Source organism: Ambystoma mexicanum, chromosome 8, assembly GCF_040938575.1.
Source record: "Ambystoma mexicanum isolate Mex_15411 chromosome 8, UKY_AmexF1_1, whole genome shotgun sequence".
Taxonomy (NCBI): domain Eukaryota; kingdom Metazoa; phylum Chordata; class Amphibia; order Caudata; family Ambystomatidae; genus Ambystoma; species Ambystoma mexicanum.
In genome coordinates this window covers 1,413,119,823-1,413,142,537 of record NC_090929.1, presented here as the reverse complement: position 1 = coordinate 1,413,142,537, position 22,715 = coordinate 1,413,119,823, and the positions used below count along the sequence as shown (strand labels likewise).

General features: G+C 43.1%; 1 protein-coding gene across 2 annotated transcripts in view; it reads right to left on the bottom strand.

Moving 5' to 3' along the window:
* The window catches only part of CRTAC1 (cartilage acidic protein 1), a 2,821,007-nt gene that overhangs the window by 201,904 nt on the left and 2,596,388 nt on the right, over positions 1-22,715 (bottom strand). For both annotated transcript variants that reach the window (XM_069611550.1, XM_069611549.1), the window contains exon 13: positions 20,405-20,447. In XM_069611550.1, coding sequence (XP_069467651.1) covers positions 20,405-20,447 — 43 coding nt within the window. The remainder of the gene's footprint in view (positions 1-20,404; positions 20,448-22,715) is intronic.

Genomic DNA, 22,715 nt, shown 5'->3' with positions numbered 1-22,715 from the left:
CAGCACAGAAAGTGGAGACGACATTAGTTCATGAATATAGCATACTTATTGGGGACGCCAGTAAAGCATTCGGGTGGGGCCAGTGGCACTGTACCTGGAAGAACCACTTGAAATGGTGGTGATGGCTGTGGCATAGGAGGCTGTGCAGGCACAGGTAATGGAACCTGACCCGCGTGGGTCTGAAGCATCTGTCTTGCCAAGTCGTCAGTTCGTTCTCAAGCTACAATAGGGTCCCTTCTTAAGGCATTGGTTTCTTGTCTGGAGGCATGAATTTGTGCCCGTAGTTCCCCCAGTAGTTGGGCCAATTGGTCTGTTTGCGAGGTTTCCATAATGACCAGGCAGAGATTCAGAGAGGCTTTGAGTTCTGTTACGCTTACCTGGTCTCTGCGGGGACGTTGGTGCACTGTTGCAGCCCTCCCAGGAACCGACTCCCCTTGGTCACACCTTTTCCCCTGCTCCAGTGTTTTGGACTGCACTGGTTGTTGGTACTGCTCCTGTGAGAATACGAGAGGCTGTGAGAATGCTGTGATATGGCTGTGGTTTCCCTCAAACACTTCTTCCCAGAAAGTGGTGAGCATGCGCTTACCCATATAGTCTCACCAGTTTAATTATGATGGTGAGCTCTCTGTCCTGCTCTCACTGAAGGGGCGCTTTCAGATGGACTGAGTTTCTTCACTGGTCCATGTGTGTGGCAGCCCAGACCGGCTGTGGCTGAACCAGTTCAAATGTAAGTATCCTTCATTAATGATTATTGTCCGTATTCTTTTGTAATGTCTTTCCTCTTTCCCAATAGGTGAAATGAGGCCAAGCGGAATCGCGGTGCAAGAGGCGAGCCCCAATGGAGAAGAAGAGAGTTAACAATGTCCCAATAGGTGGTAAATTTGGTCCTTAGGTCAAGCGCGAGGATTGGTTTATGCGCGACCTTAGCGTAATGTCTTTATAGTTTTTCTAACCTTGTTTGTCCTTTTCTCTTGCAGGGATGGCCTGGCGAATTTGGACTGGGATGTTGCTATCTGAAGATCTGCCGGCGGGTGAAGGATGCCTGGAACCGCGATTATGCTGGCCAGAGATGGACTCCCAAGTAAGTGTTTGAGGCTGGAGTCGGGATCAGGTAAGGATGTGCTCCAACTGCGGGTGCTGCTAGAATCAGGTAAGGATGCGCACTGACTGCGGTTGCTGCTGGAATCTGGTAAGGATGCGCTCCGACTGTGGATGCTGCTGGAATCAGGTAAGGATGCGCTTCAGTCAATGGTTATTGCTGGAATCAGGCAAGATGCACTTCAGGCGGCAGTGAGCGTTATGCTGCTACAAGCAGACTAATGCGAAATGCTTAAATGCGGGCGGGGGCAGGCTTACATAGCCTGGTCTTGGCCACGCCCATTTGTTCTGACTTGTGGCCCCACCCTGCCATTCCCAGAAGATGCTACACGTGCAGCCCAATGCATTCCTATGGCCACGCCCGACCTGCAGACACGTGGAGGCCCTGCAGGGGAGAAAATAGCATGTTCACCAGAATAAAAGTCTTCAGAGCACACTTTATCACTCACTTTTTCATGAGCCTGGCACCAAATTCGCCAGGACTGGGTCCAACTGGACCCTTGATGTAGTGGAGCTTGTGGTCCTTGCCCTGTGTCCATGACACCTGGCTTGCTGCCACTCGCTGCATGCTGCTGCTATCCTGCCATCCTGATGACCTATAGTATCCAGTAACCAGAATTGCCAGTCCAGAAGATCTATCCTTTGGTATCCAGTCACTGCCCAGCTTACTCTGTCCCGCTGAGTTTGTCCGGCTGCCCTGTGTTAGACCAGATCCGTGTGATGATCCAGAGCGCTGACTGTCCAAAATCCAAACTAAAAGTGGACTGTGAGTATCAATAGGAACCATAGAAAATCAGACTCTACCTTGCCTTGCCTTGTCCTTAGTTCCAATCTCTAAGTCACCATATACTTATCCTGATAATTGTCAGATTGTCAAAAATCATTCTTGAAACCCTGCCTTTGATTCCTTGTGCTAGTGCCAACTTCTTTGATTTTTTCTTGTGAAATCCTAAGCCCTTAGTTCTCCCTCGGGTGATCGGACTGGGTCTGCCAGGGCGGACAAGTGCTACGGTTGATTCTGCGGATCAACCCTAGAGCTTACTGTGTCTCAATCTGGTTGCCTAGCCTGAATGCTCTAGTGTAGAGTAAAACTGTCCTTGTCAAAATAGATTTCTGTCCCTTTTTTGCACCTTTATTTTCTCAAAAACGCATCTCACTAGACCTTGCATAACTCACTCAATGTACCAGCTAGAGACCTAATTTCAATTCCATATTGTACCTAGGATCCATAGCTACCCCCCAACCCAAACACTGCATCCCAATATTTCACCCATTTTTATTAAAAACCGTTTTGGTAAATTCAGGCTGGATTTGCAAAAGTGTATTCATTTTACAACGTGTCATTTTGATTATAAACTGTTTTCAATCTTCCATTCCATTTCAAATTGTATGCTTTTGCTCAATCCATTGCTCGTGATTGCTAGTAACTTTCCAGTGTTGCTCCAGTAAAGAATTGTTTTTGTTTCAAGAGTTTTAGACACATTCATTGTTTATCCATCCATTTCCGAGTGTCATTTTAGCATTGCCAGGTTTTAAATCCGTTTTTCTCTCTTGTTTGGGGATGGAAAGTCAGATTTCTACTCTGTTTCTTGTCAGTCATTCCCGATTACCTGCCGATTCTGTTTATCCACTTAAAATTGATTATTTGTGGATTGAGGGAACATTGCAGGGGGAAATTCTAACTCCAGTGCTATCTTACGTAAAATCAAGAAGTGCTCCTATTACCTGGTGTTTTGTAGTGGTGTCAATAGAAGGTTAAACTAAGTGCATTGCTTACATTCATATTATTCTTATCACCCCAGTGGTGATTGCTGCCCGTATTAAAAATGGTATGATTTCTTTTTAAATTTCAAATGAATAAATAAATATTATATTTTATCAACCAGCCTGGTTCATGGTCCATTGGGACCTGGGGTATTTGAAAAGGGGGTGTGATATGAGTGGTGTATCATCTCAATATAGAATCTAATCTATCACCCACAAGCATTTCAAGTGCGCGATGCATACTGGGCTGAGACTAAGGTGTGCGTTGCCTGATTGAAATCCTTAACACTGTGATGTTGCTCCCTGGCCCGGGGAAGTGCTATGACTTTCTTCCTCCTCAGCACCGCTGGAGCAAGTGACACTGGCCACCAGGACGCTAGCAGGTACTGCGTGGGCAGGAAACTAGCAGGCATGCTATATTTCTGTTGTGCCAAGAGCTAACATGGTATGTCATACCATTATACGTTCCTTCCCTTTTCCTTATGCCCCCACTTCATGCTCTTACTACAGCCCTGCACTATTCAGAAGACTTCATTCTCCTCCCCCTGACTGTGTTCTCTGGTCTCAGGGAAAACTGATCCTGCACTTAGGACCCTAAAGGCCCCATGGCAGGGGTAGATGTTGTCTCTACCTGGTGTTACCACTGTGCCTGGATTACCCCCTCTACCACAGCAGGTGCATGAAGAGACTTCTCCTCGAACACCACATGGAAACCGTTCTCTACCTGCTACTTCTCCGCTCAGGTTGGTCCACTATCTGCTATGGCACCTGCACAGGTTGTTCCTCCCGCTGAGCTTCCCCCTAATTGTCTCCCCTCATCCTCAGCAGTGCCTTTACCCTGTTAGGTGGGACCCACTTCCTCCCTTAATGCACCCACCCAGACAGGAAAATCTAATACTATCCCTCCATGTTCCTTGCACGGCCACCTCCTCCATCACGAGGAGCATACTCCTCCTCTGGCCCGGCTTCTGTGAGAACATCCTCAAGAGGACCTGCCACTGTTTTCTTTTTTAAGAAGACCTCCCTCCAGACAAGTAGTTTGGACCTCTTCCAATGGCCCTGCCTCCTGTCCCACACCCTTTCCTGGGGCCATCCCCTATGCCTTAGTCTCCCCCACTGAATCCAAGGATTTACAATGCTGTGTGACCCAGGCCACAGAACCATTGACAGCATACAGCACAAGATTGCCCCTCCTCATCTATATTGATATCCTGTGGGAATCCTCTACCGACCCGAGAACTGCAGCGCTTTCTCCTATCCTCCCAGCTTTCTTCTCTCACAGCATCACATGAGTTCCCTGACTAGAGTAGAGAACCAGCAGTGAACTTATGAAGCTCACAAAATGGGAAGCACCCCCCGAAAACTCAAGTCCATAACAAAACCACCCCCAGATTATGAGGTACCAATGAACACAACCCCCACAATAACTACATTACAAACCCTACAATGCCTACCACACTACTGCAAACTATTGTACTAGTACTGGCAACACTACATAACAAAACACAAGCAACAGAACAGCAAATGGGGACATAAGACAAAAACAACAATCATGCAGTTGAAACTGGGAAAGGAAAAATCCGTTTTTTTAGTTATTTTGGCTTCTTGAGGCTTGTATGGATCAGGAAACTTTTTTGTAGTATTTTACTAGAAGACACACAAGGGAAAAAGAACAAAAGGAGAGGGAAACATTGTTTTTCTTTTTTATATTGGGTAAACTAACAACACACTGAACCAACACACATACAAAGGGACACAATTATTTTAAACAAAAATGGACTACATACCAAAGAATGAGACACAAGACAGCTCCAAACGTTCCATGTGCTAATATCCCCGCAAGAATATCGCGATACAAAAATATCGCCATATTTTTGCACAGATATTGACCCTGCGGGGGACACCACTGCAACACCCGCATTATTTTCAAAATGTGCTGGGGACACCCCCGCAACCCCCGCTCCCACAAATTATCCCCCCCAAAATTATCACCTATGGCGAGACTAAACGGCCATATGTACGGCGATATTTTTGGGGGGTTATTTTGTAGAGCTACCCTCCAAACTTGTCGAACTCTGCAAAACGCGTACAGCTGAATCAACTGCTCCAGACATGCTCTAACCCCCCCTCCCTGCAAGTGAGGGCCTAATCTCAATGCTCCTGCACTCAAAGTCCACAAAATAACAGAAAGTGAGGTGGCTCTTAAGTAGGGGCTCGAATTTCCTGCAGGCAGAAGAGTCTAGGGTTCTGATGGGCTCATCATACACAACACATCTGCCCTAGAGTGCCCTGATTGGCTGAGTGAATACAATAAATACACCTGAGCGTCAGCGCGAGTTTCGAGACTTCGGATTGGATGACCAATCATTGACCCAGAAATCTATTGTGAGTTTGACCCAGGATTTGTTTGTGCCAAAACCCATTCAATACAGGTCGTAACAGAAACACTTCACTAAATGATTTGAGCGGGGGGGGGGGGGGTCCTCTGGGTCAGCATTTGACAAGTTCTTGTAGACCTACTAGTGTAGCATTCACATGATCAACATGTAGGAACCATAATTGTACTGATGTCCTGCTTGGTGTCACACAGGAGCAAGGAAAGTGGAGTGTTCAGCATCCCACCACATTTAACACAAAGGCAGACACCCAGTGGTAGGTTTTAAAACATTACTGGCAAAGGCAGGCTCGGGGGAGCATGCTTTCGGTAGCACGGATTGTCTATCTGTAGGCATGTATGCTGCTAAGTGAACCTGTGTACATTTTAGGCATGGTTCTGGTAACTCACGCTTTGGGGCAGCCAGGATGTACAGAGGAAGGTGATAGGAAACGGCATTCACTTATTTCCGTGTCTGGGAAAGCTGTTCATTGTGAGCGATATGTTTTATAATACCTACAAGTGCGTGGCGTTCTTCTCTTATTTAACCAACTATATTAAGCATTACGATAGATTTGCATCAACGTTTAAGATATATACAGACAACGTTTCACGTGAAAACAATGATGCATATCAAGTCGGTGCTCTGCAACAGTAGAAATGCAACTTTTTTATTTGAATCATTGTTTTGGTTGTGAAACGGGAACAATCAGATACCTCATTCTTTCATTTTATGTTTACACCATATTTTTTTCTTTGAAGTTTTTAATTTTTGTAAGTATTGTTTTTAAAGGATTACCAACTTTACATTGCTGCATTTGTAAAAACGTACTGTCTATCTTACATCAAAGTGTGCACGCCTCATCAGATATAGTAATTCCACACACTGTTTAGCATACATTAATTATGTGCCCACATAAAATGCCCCATGCAGAGCTTTAACCATCCAGCATAATTCAGTGTACCCCAATGAGCTGTTTGTTGCTTCGATGCCAAATAGTGGATTGGGGTGTGTGTGGAATATGGAGTCCTTGGAGCCCATTACCCTGCATGGTGTGAAGGTAACCGCCCACAACCACTGAAAGCTTAAATGGCCGTAACTGCCAATCATCATGTTTCAGTGGTTGTGCACTTCACCTTTTGAAGACATATAACCTTGACATGCACATCATATGTTATCATAGGGCAAGCTGATACATTTCTGACCTGACATCCTGCGCAGGTAAGCAATAACTATCCTTCGTGCAAGTAAGCACGGGCCGGCATTTTCTGGGCCCTGTTTGAGCGAGAAGGGGTTAGAACAATGTTTGGTTCGTCGGAGTGATTTTCTTAAGTACTCAATGAGATTTAAATCCATGGCGCTGTCCACAAATCACTTTATCTCTAGCCTCAACAGCCTCGGTCGGGTCTCTCAGTCACGCAGGAGGCAATCAGTAACAGTGCTGCTACTACATCACACGCACTGCCATAGTGCCCCTACTCCATCACACTTTATCTCCTCGGGAATGACAACCTCTCTGTTAGGCTAGCACTCCTGACCACAGCATAATCACGGAGCACTGCAAACACCCTCTAAATCAAGCAGCACTCATTCCCGCCCAGCAACTGATTTATGCCACCATTCTGCAAGGTCTGACTCCAACGTCAAGGTTGAGCGCAAGGTGGGAGGGGAGCGACAGAAGGAGGGCCTGCCCAAGGAGCCGGAAAAACTCTCCAGAACCTAGTATGAAAGTGATTACACGTGCGAAGGAGAATCACCATCTTATCAATATTGTTGGGAAATCACAATTCCAAGACACTGGAAGCCATTTTTATTACCGACTGGTTTTCCATATTAGATTCAAAATGAGGAAACGCGTTTTGAACTTAAAGTCCCTGCGTCTAATCGATGACACAGTGGTGTATCCAGAATTGTACTTCGGGGTGTATCTGCACTGTGTAGAAGTAGGATTGGGACAGGCACCCCACGAAGTAAGGGCAATGTATTTATGTAATTGCATTGTTTACATTTGCACCCTCCTACGAACAAACCAAAATGTAATATTTTTTAAATAAAGAAAAGGTGTTGCTATTACCCAAATAAGTGGAAAGGTCCCTGGTTGCCTATGAATGTGTGAATGCAAGTTGCCCAAAGATCTTCAGAGATTTACATACCTCTGAACCTGGCCACATGGGATGAACCCTCTTAGTTGGCCTCCCCTCTTCAGGCTCACCCATATGTCATCTCCTTCTCTCTCTATCACCATTTCTCTCTCTTTTTCTCTCGCTCCCTCTCTCTTCCTATCGCTCTCTCTCTTGCCTCCAGTGCAGTTCTGTACATCCCTATGTTTCCTGGTAGCTAGGATTTCACCAAATGTGTCCTAGATAGGCATACATACATATATAGAATGATGTTTCTTCTTTCACACAACCGTAATCAGCATGGCGAATAACTGCACAATGTAAGCGTTCTACAGCTAGTAATGCAGATCAAACAATGCCCGGTTTTCTCACCCAACTACTGCATTAAAGGATGAAACAGAGCTCTCAATCTCAGACGATCTGACGTTGTTAGCATGCCGTTTTGCATCGCTGTATATTTTTATAAATACTGTTCTTCATGCAATAGAATGCAAAATTGCACAAGCCCAAAAGCCAAGGTCGGTTGATTAGTTGATACCTGGTTTATAAACAACTTCACATCCTGCCCAATGAGTTGTATTAATTCAGGTTTTAGATACAGCCCAGAAAAGCCTGTCTAGCATGTGAGGATGTTAATAAATCTGATCAGCAATGTATTTTTTTTCCAGATCAGAATTTTATTGGAGTTAACTTCAGGGTTAGGGTTGAAATACGGCCCATGAGAAGTACAAGGAATAACTTCAACAATGTCAAGGATTGGAAAACACACAGTGGTGATCCCAGCATCTTGGAACAATGATTTCGATATGTCTCAAACCTAATCTTAGCAAGCCTATGTCCCTCCTTTGATGATAAATGGAAAGAAGTCCTTCTATGTACTAGTCATTTAGCCTCCTGGCAATCCCTATGCTGATAAATTAAATGTCCACAAATTTGGTTCCTCTTCTATCAATTGTTAAGGATTTCAATCAGGCGATACACCCTGGTCTCAGCCTAGTAAGCAGCGCACAGCTGAAATGCTTACTTTGTTATATATGTAGGTTCAATATTTGAGAGATACATCACTCATATCACACCCCTTTTCAAATACCCCGGGTCACAGTGGACCAGGAATCAGGCTCGTTGGTAAAGGTAATATTTATGTATTTATTTATTTAATATTCAAATCAATAATCCACTTTTTAATATGTGGGGCAGCAATCACCAATGTGGTGACAATAACAAATAAGAAGGTATGTAATGCACTTAAATTCACTCTTTAGCAACACAAAATAGAAAACACTAGAGAAATAGAACACTTTGGGCTTGTTTGTAAAGATAGCACTTAAGTTAGGATTTCCCCCTGCAATATTCCTCAACCCACAAATAATCAATTCTAAAGAGATGTAAGGAAGCAGCAGGTCATCAGGAATGAGAAGGAAGAAATACAATTCAAATCCACCCTTCCCTCCCCAAACAAGAGAAAAAAAACAGATTTCAACCTTTTCAATGTTAAAGGGGCACTCGGAAATGGCTGAATAAAACTATGAATGTGTGCAAAAATCCCTAAATCAGTACACATTTCTATGGGAGCAATATTGGAAAGGTAATAGCAGTCATAAGCAATAGGTTGAGCAAAAGTAAACAATTTTAATATGAATGGAAGGTTGAAAATAATTTAGAATTAAAATAACACGTGTAAAACTTTGCAAAAATGTTGATTCCCGCCTAAAATGAACCAAACAGTTTTCAATAAAAGCAGGTGAAATTCACTGATTTGAGTTTTTGGGTTGGGGTGTAGCTATATGTCTTAGGTATAATCAAGAATTGAAATGAAGTATCTAGCTATGAAACTGAGAGACATATGCAATGTAGAATAAGAGGCTTTTTAGAAAAATCGGGTAGTGAAAACAGAAAAGAAACGCAGTTTGTACAAGAATAGATTTACTCTATGTTTTACTCTATACTAGAGCATTCAGGCTAGAATACCAAAGAGGGACACAGTAAGATCTAGAGTTGATTCATGACTTCAAACACAGAACCCCAGCGCCCACCCTGACGGAACCAGTCCGATCACTCGAAATAGATTTGATAGTTTAGGATTTACACAATATAAAAATGACTAGAGAAATGGCGCTTAGCAAGATAAATCAAGGACAGGATTGCAATAAGGATTCTGACAATGTTACAAGTTATTAAGGTAAAGATCGGATGGTTTAGAGATTGGGGTAGAGCAAGGCAAGGTATGCTATGGTTTTTATGATTCCTATTAATACATCCAGTCCACTTTAATTTATGATTTTGGAGCGTCAAGGATTCTGGTCACCACACGGATCTGGTCTAACACAGGACAGCTGAGCAAATCTGATGAGAAAGGATCAGGTGGGCCGTTTTGGTCACCGGACTGCACTGGACTGCCACTTCTGGTTACTGGATACTACAGATCAGCGGGGTAGCACGTTTTCAGCAGGCATGCACCTAGTAGAAGCAAGACAGGCTGGGGTCAACAATGCATTGGCCTTGGCTTTGCAATGAAAATCTGGAATCAGGATCAAACAGGTTGAAAAAATCAGGAACCGAACGCCATGCAGGAATTCAGGAAGAAAGTCAGGAATCAGTGTGCTCCCTGTGTACTGTCAGGGGCCCTAATTTATCATGCCAGACGACATCTCTACCGTATATAGCAGGGGAAGACTTACTACCCACGCCCATAATACTAGGATACTAGGATTGGGCAAGAGCATAGTTTCGCCTTGCCCACAGATGATTGGATCACGGCAAAAGGATGCCATGTTTATGGGGAGATTTTTACAGTGTTTAGAAACCTCCCCTAGCTACTGGAAGCAAAATCTAATTTTGCGACAAACACATATTTATGCTGTTGCAACCTCTGGGAAAATCAGATGCACAGGTTACATATTTTGTGCAACATATTTCAATCGAAACCCCAAGTCTGTGGGACCTGGTTTCGCATTGCTTACACATTTTGGTCATTTTAAACATGAAAGATTTGGCCTAAAATTCACCAACTTCGTACACAGATGCAACACCAGGGATGTATGCACAGAATGTTATGTTTGCAACATCAATACTTTCCTGAGAATCTGTCATATTTTGTAACTTCTGTTCCTTATGCAGTAATGAGTTCTACCAAGTTTTCAAAGAAAGAGCATAAAATTAGATTTAGAACTACAAACTTTTCATATTTTTCCTAATTCTTGCTGCAAAGTTAAATGTCTTTAAAGTTCAGTTACAAAATGGCCTTTAAAACCAAAAGGAAGTCCATTGTCACTTGATCAGTTTTTTTTTCTTTCCCCCAACTGCTGTCAATTGTCTCTTCCTGCAAAGCAAAGTGGAATTTCCAGTTTTAATTGAAGTTTTTGTTTCCCCTCCGGTGAGTGTCCCAGCCTGCTATTGTCTCAGCCTGGGGCAGAGACAAATGTCTGATAAGGATGTGAACCTCCATTGTCCTGGTTCATTCAAAGTTGTTTAAGCTAGCAATTAGCGCTTTCTTGTCCGAGAAGTTTATGAGGTGTCAACCTATCTCAAGGCTAGCAACTGGCAGAACAAGTTTTTTTTTTTTAGCTTGCCAACTTAGCCTATGAGTTTTAGCCTTCATTCTCTCATTTTAAATCTTGACTTAAACAAAACCTGTGGAATCAAAACAGTTTATAGGTGTATTTTTACCAGCAACACATCCTTTTACATTGCTAAGTAAGCAGACCTTCTCACAACAATTTACTTTTAAATAGGTGATTTTATCTCTTCAGTCAGAAAAAACATATTTGACTATTTCTTTAAATTCGGTTTTCATCTCCAGCAGATACACACTTTATGCAGCTATAGTTCTTTTCTTGAGTGATGCAGGGCTTTTTTAATCAAAGTGGTTCATAAGGGCTGGATGAGTTTAGCTCCAAGCAGCACTTTTAAAGGTTGAAAAAGGTGTCATTTTAAAGAGGCATTTTGAATTTTAAGCAAAGTAATGCTACCTCTTTCACTTCACTCCATGTTAAATGTTGCAGAGCACACTGGCACATTTGCAGTGAGTACTCTGTTCCACCCCACATGAAATGTGTGTGGCAGAGGGTGCAGCCATTTTCAGGTTGTTGCAAAAACTCAGTTTAGCGATCCTGGAGCGCACAGGAGTCAGCGCAGACATTTTGCTGTTCCTTGCACCACTGCAGCAAAGTGATGTATTAAAGCAAAGCTGAGTGGGTTAATTTATCCCACACAATGTACAACATAGTCTGAAAATAAACACAAAAGAGCATTCCTTGGGAATTCTCCTGCAGGAGTTTCTCATGATTCCAACCTCGCTCCAGTCTCTTGGCTCTTACTCATTACAGTAAAATCTCCAAGCCTTATCTTTGTTTCTTCTTACTTTATACAGACCTCTTCTCGACTGGCTAGTTTCTTCTCCAGGCCTTTCAAGGTCTTTTCTTCTCTAGGCCGCTCCACAGTTTTAGTTTTTTCTCAGCACTCGGTTTTCTTATTGGTTAGAGTTCTCGCTCCTTCCCCTGTGTTTGGTGATAACGTGGTTACCTCCTACACCCAACCACAGACCAGCTTGTCCTTTCCAGATGGGATGATGTGGATAGCAGGTCTGGCTCCACCTAAATTAAGTTCCTGTTCTAACTCTCTCTCTCTCTTTCTCTAGGTTCAAGGAACTCGGGTATTTGCTCCTTTCCCTGTCTTTCGTTGTGGTTGCTTTCTTCACCCACCAGCCCAGACACATCCCAGTCAACAAATGCAAGAAGCCTCAAGGTTGCTTGTATCCGCCATCTGCCATTTTCTCTTTCACTCTCTTTCTATATTTTCCTCGTCTCTGTCTTTCTCTCTTTTTCACTATCTCTCTAGGTCAGGTTACTTGGTCCCTTCTCTGTCTTGGTCTGTGTAGCCAAGGTGGTTTTCTCACGGTCCTCTTCTGCATCGTTTCCCTAACTGTCCTGTCCCGTTGTATACATATTGTTATCCTCCTTGTATTGGCAGGGATTTAAATTGATGTTATGCATAACTGCTTGTTCCACAGTTTAAGTATATTACATGGCTTCTGTGCCATCTTGAAATTCCCAGTGTGCATATTTGCGGGACTATGTGCTCTGCAGCTGCATGTGTTCAATGGATACATGGGTGCCTTGTCCCTGCCAGTGTCCCTGCCAAACCACAAAGTCCCTGGTTGGCCTGGAATCTGTTTTCTCTTCTGCTGCATGGGTAAAATGTGGTAAAATGTGGCTGATGAAAACTTGCAGCTAGGGATTAACTCTGTTCCACAATATGCCCTAGTCAGGGTCAGGGGCTGTTGGAACTTGCTGTACCAATTTGATGTCCACAGTTCCTGTGCCCTTAAAGGTGAAAGATGTTTATTTTAATTTTATTGAAGTATAATATTGTGCGTTGGAAGGAGTCACAAGCACAGGAATCCTGCCCCATCCACCTTGTGGGAGGCACTTTTTTTTTAATGTTTTTTTATTACTTGTACATAATCACAAAAAAGTTATTTTTACAAGAAGAAGAGACAAAAGAAAGGAAGTACAGTCTTGTACCCGACCCCTCTTTACTTTTAAGACAATCAGAACTTATTTGCGAGTAAAAGGTACAGTAGACGGTTGGCCGCCATGTTCTTTTAGATGGGGCGAGCCGAAGTAGGCCCAGGGATCGCGAACAAGTCGAGATGAAAACCTGCCAGTTGGGGCAAGTCGTTCGCTTGACCAGTCCTTCAGCAATGGTCTGTTGCGGTAAATCAGCCACTGCCATGGGAACAGGTTCTGCAGTACCAATTTTACAAAATGCAGCTTCAAGTATTTTAGCCGTGGCTACAGACCATCTAGTTTTTTCCCCTGACATAAGACGAAGCCACCAAGTTTCTTCTTCAATCAGGACTGAGTCCGCCCATAGAGGTAGCAAAAAGGCAGAGCGTTCTAAGCAAAGTGAAGGGCAGCTTAGAAGTAAGTGGCGTACTGTAGAGTCAGGATTTTTACACAGTCTACATGTTTTAGAAGCAGAAAGGTTTCTTATCCCTAAAATTTCTCTGGTGTGCAAAAGGTTCAGCCGGGCCCTTAAAAACGTGCTCCTTAATTTTTTGTTCGAAAATTTTGTGCAATAGGCTAGCGGCGTTTTGAGCCTATTATATGTGGGAGGAAGGTGATTCAGTAGTTTGCATGATGCCGCTTGTTCAATAGTGTTAATCCAGTCTTGGTTCTTCAGCTTCAAATTTACTTTTTGAGGGTTTGTGATGAGATTGTCTGTTGTGCATGCTAGGTCTTGAAGTTTGGCCACTTGCTTTTCTGACCAAGAGAGCAGAACAGTTCGATGATGCCAACTCTTGGCCGATTATCTCAAAAATAGGAAGATTATCTTTCAGGAGAGTCTTCCTAAATAAATCCAGAGCAGCCACGCTGACGGTTGACCTCAAAGAAAGAAGCCCCAGTTCTCTTCTCAGAGATGCGATTGGAATCGCGTTGGGGAGTCCGAGGATGGTTTTCCATATGTAACCCTCGAGTTTCAGCCAAAGCGAGTTGGGCGTGTTAATCATAGCGTCCATCCCATAGGTGAGTGCCGGCACCATTTTACCCTTATAAAAGTTGATGGCCGGCAGCAGGGAAAATTTGCCGATCTTACGGTCGACCAATTTGAGTTGGGAGGTTAAGCTTTTGGCTTTGGACCACAAGTGAAGTTGCATTGCGGAATTACGTGTAGTCCCATCCAAGACTACTCCAAGATATTTAAAGTTCGACACCACCTCAATTCTTTTGCCATTCACTGCCCAGTTATTGCTGTGTTTCTGGGGTGGGTTTGATTTTGAGAGGATCATGATTTTGGTCTTTGACTTATTTATGGATAAGTTGTTGGAGGCCATATAGTTTGCTAAGTTATCAAGCTGGCGCTGTAAGCCAATTGGAGTCTAATCGAGCAAAATCATGTCGTCAGCGTACAAGAGTCTGGACAGTCTTGTGGTGCCAAGTTTCGGTGGGAAGCATCGGACTGTAGCTTCTGAATCCTTGAAATCTCCCCAAAAAGCCACAAACAAGGCGGGAGCCAGCAGGCAGCCTTGCTTCACTCCTCGATTGACTTGGATTTCCCTAGAGAGCGTCCCTTGCTTGTTAAGACGGACAGTAAGCGTGGTTTTACTGGGGAGGCACTTTTAGTAGTGGCTGAACAATCCCAGTCACTTGTGTCTCTTCCCACTTATAGCAGAGGATAGGGAGTGTCACTAAATCACCACACCTTCTTTTGTTGTAATTTGTTGCCACAAGAAGTTTGTTTTAGTGGATGCCATGCATTGTATAACCTTGTGGTTACACAACAAAGTGTAGTACATTACTTTCACATCAATGAAGTACATATGCAACCTCCACAGCTTTAAACACATATGAGCTGTTGAATGAATTGCAATATGAGCTCTGCAGCGAAATACAGATGGCCCTTACCCCACATGGCACACCCTTGAGTATGGTTGGTTAAGATCCATATTCACACAGGTGCTGGTGTTAAACGGGATATGATATTGTGCCTCCTTTATTGTACATATTGGCCTAAGCCCAGTCGCTCTGCGAAGAAACCGCGTAGCAAAGTTTCGATTTTAGATCGACTTAGCTGCCATTTTAGGTCCATCTGCCATTTTGATTTCCACTCCAAAGTAGTTCTGTGTTCTAAAATGGTGGACAGTGTTTCCCGCATGTAACTGAGCCGTCCTGCACTTTGTTAGTTAATGTCTAATCTGTCCGTTGGCCTAATGTTTGGGTCGAGTAAAGAGACCTTGTTCTATTTCTGACTTGTAAACAGAGGATTACCTCCGCCAACAAGTCTGATCCACGGACATACATCAACTAGAATGCTGTCTAAATACTGAACGTGGACACTTGTTGAACTACATTGCATAGGTCGTGTGTTAAGACTTACTGTTCAATCTGAGAATACACTGTTGCCATTGTGACTTGTTGTTGTACAAACTGAAGATAATCCACATGTATATAGTTGGACAAACTAGAAGTGAACTCGGCACAAACCCTAGACTGAGAAATATTAACCTATAGGTGGGCTGGACATTATGATCAGAACTGTATAAAAGGTGTAAATGTCTAGACCTCCAGTACCTCTCACTTCTCACATCGAAAGGGCTGGTATTCGCTGTGATGTACTGAGGGCCAGATAGCTTTCTGATACTTTGTTTCTTTGTAAACTGTACAGTTATAGAATAAAGATCTGTGAATCTTTATAAGCCCGTGTTTGGTGTATTTCCTTTTGGGGTACTCAGCCTCGATATTTCCTTTTGCTTTTTCACTGGATCAGTGATGATATTAGATTTTGTGGTTTACATAGGTTCTCAAAGGACTTGTTCAAGAGTCTTGTCACGGTACTATGGTGATTTTATTACACGCTTAAACCGACACATGTTAAGACCCAACATAGGCCTTTTTCAAGGCTGTGGTAGGTACAGAGGTTGTGCAATAGATTGCATTTATTGGTTTAAAGCAAACACCCAATCAGTTAGACACAAGTTGAGTGTTTGTCAGGAGACCAGTGTTGGAAGTGTCAGGTTGGGTAGTTTTGTGACATTTGTGTATTGTTACACCAATGTAGTGGTCTGGCAGTAATTATAAACAAGGCATACATATTGATATCAGTTCAAAGTTGTGCGTAGTGACCAATATAAGTGACATAATATGCATCAATTATTGTAGAGTAAATTAAAAACAGACGTTCATGATTGGTTCACAGGTTTTTTTCATGATAATATGGTTAGACATGCAGTTATAAGAGAAATTCACGTCAACCAACGAGTAGCACCAAGGGAAGGAACGGAAAAGAAAAGAAGGAATGAGAAAAGTAGTGTTAAATGTCACAGGTATGGTTTACCGGTCTGTGTGTGCCCATGGAGTTTGTGTGTCAAAGTAGTAGGTGTTCTTACTGTGTGTTTCGGTGAGATAGGAAGTAAGTTTGTAGTGAGCTCTGCGTTAGAGGCTCCTGTTGAGGAACAACCTGTAGGGCAAGAATATATGACACTTGAGTATGGACTTGGAGTGCCAAGTTGGTACTGTAATGGGGTTGATGTGTGCAAGGCTCCTAATGGCATGGCTAGACATCCTGGCATCAGAGTAGGACCTCTGTGATTTAACTGGGTGGGCTTTGCCTGGAAACAAAAAGTAGCCTTGGTTTTGATTACAGGTCGCAAGTGTGAGAAACATCACGAAATGGCATCTATACATGTCAGCTTGTAAATTGGTAGCTCTAGGAAATATACAGGAACCGTATGCACCTGAGTTCTGGGCTGGAGGTTGGAGAACCCATAGAGCTGGTCAATCAATGGATGCACGTTAATTTGTTGTATTAATATAAAAGGGTGTGTATCAGTGATGCATGTTAGCCTCGATTGTGAAGAGAGGCTGATAATCCAAATTATTTTGATGGGTGGAGGGCCCCCAGGTGGAGAATGATATTACAAGGTTTAAAATCTGTGGGTGGGGGATGTTGCACCTGGTATGGTATGGCATGGTATTGTTTATTTATATAGCGCCTATACCCAAGCAAGTGTTTCAAAGCGCTCAAGTTGCAAGTATACAGATGGCGAGGGCAGGATGGAAAAGAAAAGAACGTGATTAGCATTGTACATAGTGCAACAATTAGAGACATTAAGCAGATCTGCGATATGGAGGTGGCAGGCGCGTTACCGTTACTAGGAGTGGCCTTATTTCTGGATAACATGTATTAATCAATAATATAGCCAGTAGCACACGCAATGAGAAAAGGGTGTTTGCCAAATACAGTGCCAGTCTGGGCTGCACGGTTAGGTTCCTGGGGGGATGGCGGGGCAGGGCATAGGTGAGCTATGGGAGCCCATAGTTAATGGGCATGTGGGGCCTCCGTAACTGGATGAGCTGTCACAGCGATCTGTCAGTTCTAGCCGCCATCTTTGTAACAGATATAAATAGTGAAGGTAGCCTAACATGAATGGCTGGTGAGTAACCACACATGATTGAGTTAGAAGATACATGATCTGAGATGCAGCAGTGCAGTGTGCAGCATTCTAGTCTTTGTGTGGTTGCATGTATATGCAAATCGGATTGTGTCAATTAATCAAGTTAAATATTCGTTCTGTGATATGTCCTGAGATTATAATAGATGCCCTAATATATATATAAATATTTATATACACATATATAGCAGGGAGGTATGAGAGCCCCATATGTAATTGGGGCAAAAGTGGTAACTATTGCCTTTGGAGTGCAATGAATCATGGATTATGGCAGTCAGTGGGCAGTCACTGTGGGCCTGATTAGTGGAAAAGGCATACAGGTTACGAGAATTAAAACCATTGGAGCAAAATGATGTGGTAATAGGGGTCCCTAGAGAGATGTTGGAAAACGGGATACGTTTCTAGTTTCTGAGGCTGAGGTGTTGAGTGGGAGACATGATAGGGTGGTGGTGGGCAAAGTTAGGCAAAAATAAGCTGATTGTAGAATGGTGTAGGTGGGCGGTAGTTGCTAGTAGGTATTTGTTGTAAAACAAAGGTCATCACAAAGGCACAGGCAGTCAGGGTTAATGGATGTGATGTCTGGGTGAAAAGGGATATATGCGAGAAGAGCTTGCAAGGAGTCTCGCTGCTTGTAACTAGGTTTGAGGGTGGGACAATTAAGGTTAAAATTAAGGTAAGCAGGAGGGTGGCAGTATATGGGGGGGTCAGAAGGACTGGGGCGCTCGAGGCTTGTTGCACTAGTAAATGAGTGCAGCAAGAGCTCTGGGTAAGAAGTTATGTCATGTTGTGTCAGCCATCCTAGGACTAGGCGGGCCTGGCCTCCAGTAGGGTGGCAGGGGAGAAGCTGAGAAGAGGGCTGGTGTTCAAGGTGGGCCTGAGGTTAGTTGAAGTTGCTTTGAGTGTGAATATGCTCTTGATATAGAGAAATATAGAGTAAATGCTTTTTTTTTAATATATAGTGGTTCACAGGAAAACATTAAGTTCATGTTCAGTATTTAGACCCTTGCTAATACATCTAAATCTGCATATTAGTCTTGCTTCTCTTTGTTGCAGCATCAGCTCACAATCTCTTGTGTCACATTTGAATGATTCGAGACTAATGAATTTCATGTCTCTTTTGTTGTCCAGCTGGTGCCTGTCTTGCCGGTGTGCAGCCAGTGTATACCTTGCATCCTGGCAGTTTAGGAGGCTGAGATGTTCTCAGATGCTTGTCCTTATTTCACTGATGGTACTCCCGATGTACACACAAATAACCACATGGACAACACATTTGGACTTGCAGTTAATGAATTTTTCAATCCGGTGACATTTGGTGCCATTGAAGTTAATTAGCGTTTTATGCATATGGGCACATAGAATGGGTACCACATTTATGGAACACAACCACCTGGGTAGTAGTGAGCCAATGTTCACATCTGTCTTGGATTGGTGCCATGCAAGATGAGCTCAGCATTGTTCACAGGGTAGGCGCCTTGATAAAGGAAAATTGCGGTATATCGGAGTTCCATTTGTGAATGTCTTCATCGATTCCTAAAAGGTGCCAATGTTTATTTACAATTCTCTGAATCTTGTAGCTGTCTTAGCTGAAATGGGTCACATATGTTATTGTTCTTTTTCTTTGTTTTTTGTTTACTTTGAAGGTAAGGCGTAAATCTGTGGTAGAGGATGTGGCAACTTTTATTGCAGTTTCAATGGTCTTATGCTGGTATCCTCTATTAGTGAATCTTTCTTTAAGGAGGTTGCACTCTAATCGATATGCACGATCATTGCTACAATTTCCTCAGACACAAATAAATTCCCACTTGGGTATGTTCTGTGTTATGTTCTTTCTATAGCAGCTCATAATGAAAATCACTTAGTTGACCGGTTTTCTATATGCTCTGGTGTATAATCCCACTGTGTCAGTTGTTATTCTGATATCTAGAAAATCGATGGTGTCGTAGCTCTGACTCCCAGTCAGTTGGATACCAAATGAGTTAGTGTTTAGGTATTCCTTGAAGATAGAGATCTTATCTGATGTGCCAGACCAGATCATTGGTACATCATCAATGTACTGATACCATTTGTTGATGTGTCAGTTCGATGTTGGGTTAGCAAATGCGAACACCTGTCCATAATGATTCAGGAGCAGGTTGGCCACTGCAGGTGCATATGTTGCACCCATTGCAATTACTTTTATTTTTCGGTAGTATGTACCATTGAATAAGAAAACATTGTTTGTAAGGGACATTTCTGAGAGTTCCTTGGTCATTTTAAGGTGTGCATAGAAGGAAGCTGAAGCCTTGGCATAGGTGTGGTTGATGGCTTTGAGAGGTAGCATGTCGTTGAATGGAGGTATATAAGGCCTTCACATCTAATGTCATAAGAGAGTATCCTTATTTCCACCAAATGTCTTGCAAAATTAGTAGGGTCTGCATTGTATCCCTGAGGTAGATTGGGATCTTTGGTACCTCTGTGTCTATGACATTGTTAACACCCTGAGTATACCAATGTTCTTTTATAAAGAGAGGATGATATATGCCCCTGTTGGTATCCTCTTGTAGCTGTAGGTTTCAGTGTTTCAAAATATGTGGTTTGGGCAAGGGGGAAGCTACAGCAATTGGAGAGATTATAAAGAATGGATGTTACACTCATTTCAGAGATTGGAAATGTACTGTACATCTCCATTAATGCATGCCGGAAGTCTCTCTGGACAGGAAGACTTCAACAGTTTGGCAGGAGAATACACACATGTTCTAGGCAGTAGCCCATGGAACGCTCTCCCACTTCCACTAAGCCACGCGACAAGTTTCGTAAAGGTCTTAGAACCTTCCTCTTTTGACAAGGATTGATGGAAACCCAGCCTGATGACCAGCGATGCTCATACTACTTCCATAGATCTCTAGCAACACGCTGCCCTATTTACCATTCTCCACCAGTGCCCCATGAAGCAGTCACTCCACAGTATGTGTCCTTAAAAGAACCTCTAGATGAATAAATACATACATCAACTTATATTGTCACAGGCTAAATGTACACGGAAATATTTGGTTCACACAGAACCATTGCACCTGAACCATCATGCAGAGCACAACAAACTGAGTATTTTTACTCACCAGCACAACGTCCATTTTCATTTAGTGAAAACCCTAGGCCGCACTGAAAAAGAAAAAAAAAGAAAAGAAATACTGAGAGCAGGAAGAGTACAAACGAGCAGATATTAATCTTCAGCTGAAGCAAGAGTTTTACAGCTGACATCTACTCTGTTCCCCTCATGAAATGATTATCTCTCAAGATGTCGATTGGTTGGGAATGGAGCATGCTGTTCATCAACATTTAATTAAACAATGGATTCAGTCCCACTGCTCAATTCATCCATGTCTGCACTGTCGCCCTTCCCCCCTAGGCATGCTGCAGTAAATCGTTTCTCCATTCACAAAACCCTCTGTGAGCGTTTGCATCCAATATCACGTACACGATGCAGTGTGAGCAACAGAGGCATTGCTAGAGGGGACTGAGGGGGATATCGCCCTGCGTATTTTGGTTGTAGCCACGGATAGAAGCTCAGGGGCTACAACGAAAAGCCTAGCTGGCCCTGAGTCCCGACAGTCCACACGTTAGTGTAGCCCCAGATCTTTCTAGACCTAGCAACACCCCTGGTGGGCAAGAAGTAAGTTTTCATCTTAACACAGTTAAAACTAGCACAAGGCATTTGAAAGGGAAACGGACAAACATGGCTACTACGTGTACAATGGGAAGAACTAACAGTGGCATGTGCCATAAGCTAATGCACTGTTAGTCTGTTGTTCTGCTCAGAAGCAAATTGAATCATTCGCCATGGGACAACCCCCTCTGATGCTATGCTACTGAATTGCCTATGTGCATTCATGGGCCAGGAGAGCGAGATGACAAGAGTGTTTTCATTTATTTATTTGTTAATTTAGCGTGGTACAAACTATTGCTTCGTCAAGAAAGCCTTTACAATGGGTCATATTGGAATCCAGAGCAGTCAGAACGCTGGGTGGTTTAAGGGGTCAGACTTTGGCAGTCTCTTTGATAGAGGAAGCTGATCCCAGCTAAGTTAAAGAGACTGTGGGGCAGTGGTCAATTACTCACTTTCACTCCATCCAGACCCTGGAAAAACACCTCCAAAGACCTCTGCAACTATGCGAATAGTGCAAGCTTTAAAAAGGCAGACAATATTTCTGGGTAAATACTGCATACCTCTACAAACTCTTGGGTCTAGTGTGCCCCTGCAGCCCCACTGCATCGTCCCCACTGTTCTACTATGTTCATCGGTTCTAGATATATGATCTACATTTGCTCCACAGGGATAAGCCAATGTGAATGTTGTCATCCTCATCATGTTCTCGCCTGTATGGAGTTAATAGGGAGGCAATATGTGTTTGCAGTGCCTGTTTCTTCTCCTCTGTTTATAAGGCACAGACCCTCAATGGTCTCTTTCACTCTTTGACTGTGTCCGGTACGCCACATGTCCTCTAGTTAATTTTACCAATACTTTGAAGCAACATGGGTTGCAAAAATGCACAATTAACAAAATAACGATAAAATAACCAAATAAATATTCACCTTAGGGGTTAGGCGGAATCTAGGTACTCACAAAGGGGACAGCACAATCACATATTAGGAAAATGAAAAATCATTTTAGAATTAATTTACCATAATTATGGGAAGTGCAGATGTACATTGCTGTGGGGTTTTGTGGGGAGATATGATCGTGTAAAATACCAGGTGTTGTGTGAGTGCATTCTTAAACACACATAATGGGGGCATTTTTTTTATTTATTTCAGAGACTGGAGTTTGAGTGATATGGAGGCAGCAAAGGGCAGGCGCAGGACAGTGATGTTCTGTAGGGTTTGGGTTCAAAGAGTGTGAGAAGGAGAGTAGCAGTGGGTGGTGTGGCATTTGAATGGATTTGAAGACTGGTAGAAGACTTTTGAAGATGGAGGAGCTAGGCGTGGACAGCCAGCTTGGTGTATGGGGTGCACAGTGGTGGCTTAATATCAGGGGTTGCAGAAGAGGGTGAACGTGCTAAAGATCCGGTCTTTATTGAGAACAGCACAAGAGAAAAGGGGTAGTCCCTGGAGGGGGCTTCAGAAGTAGTACGGTAGACTAACGAAAGGGGTGGAATAAGGATGTTTACAGTTACACAATTCAACATGAATAGCAACACAAGAAGATATCAGGGGCAGGAATTGACATTCACAACATAGACTGGAACTGTATAACCACCCTACTGTAACACAATAATAGGTTAATGGAATGGAACAATTGAACCATTTCGGAATACCAGGGAGAGAAATAGGAGCATGCGGACTAAAGACAGTATAATTCTAACTGTAACTTCAACATGGCCAAACATTAAACATTCCATAAACACTTAGCCAGAAAGATTCTAAGACACT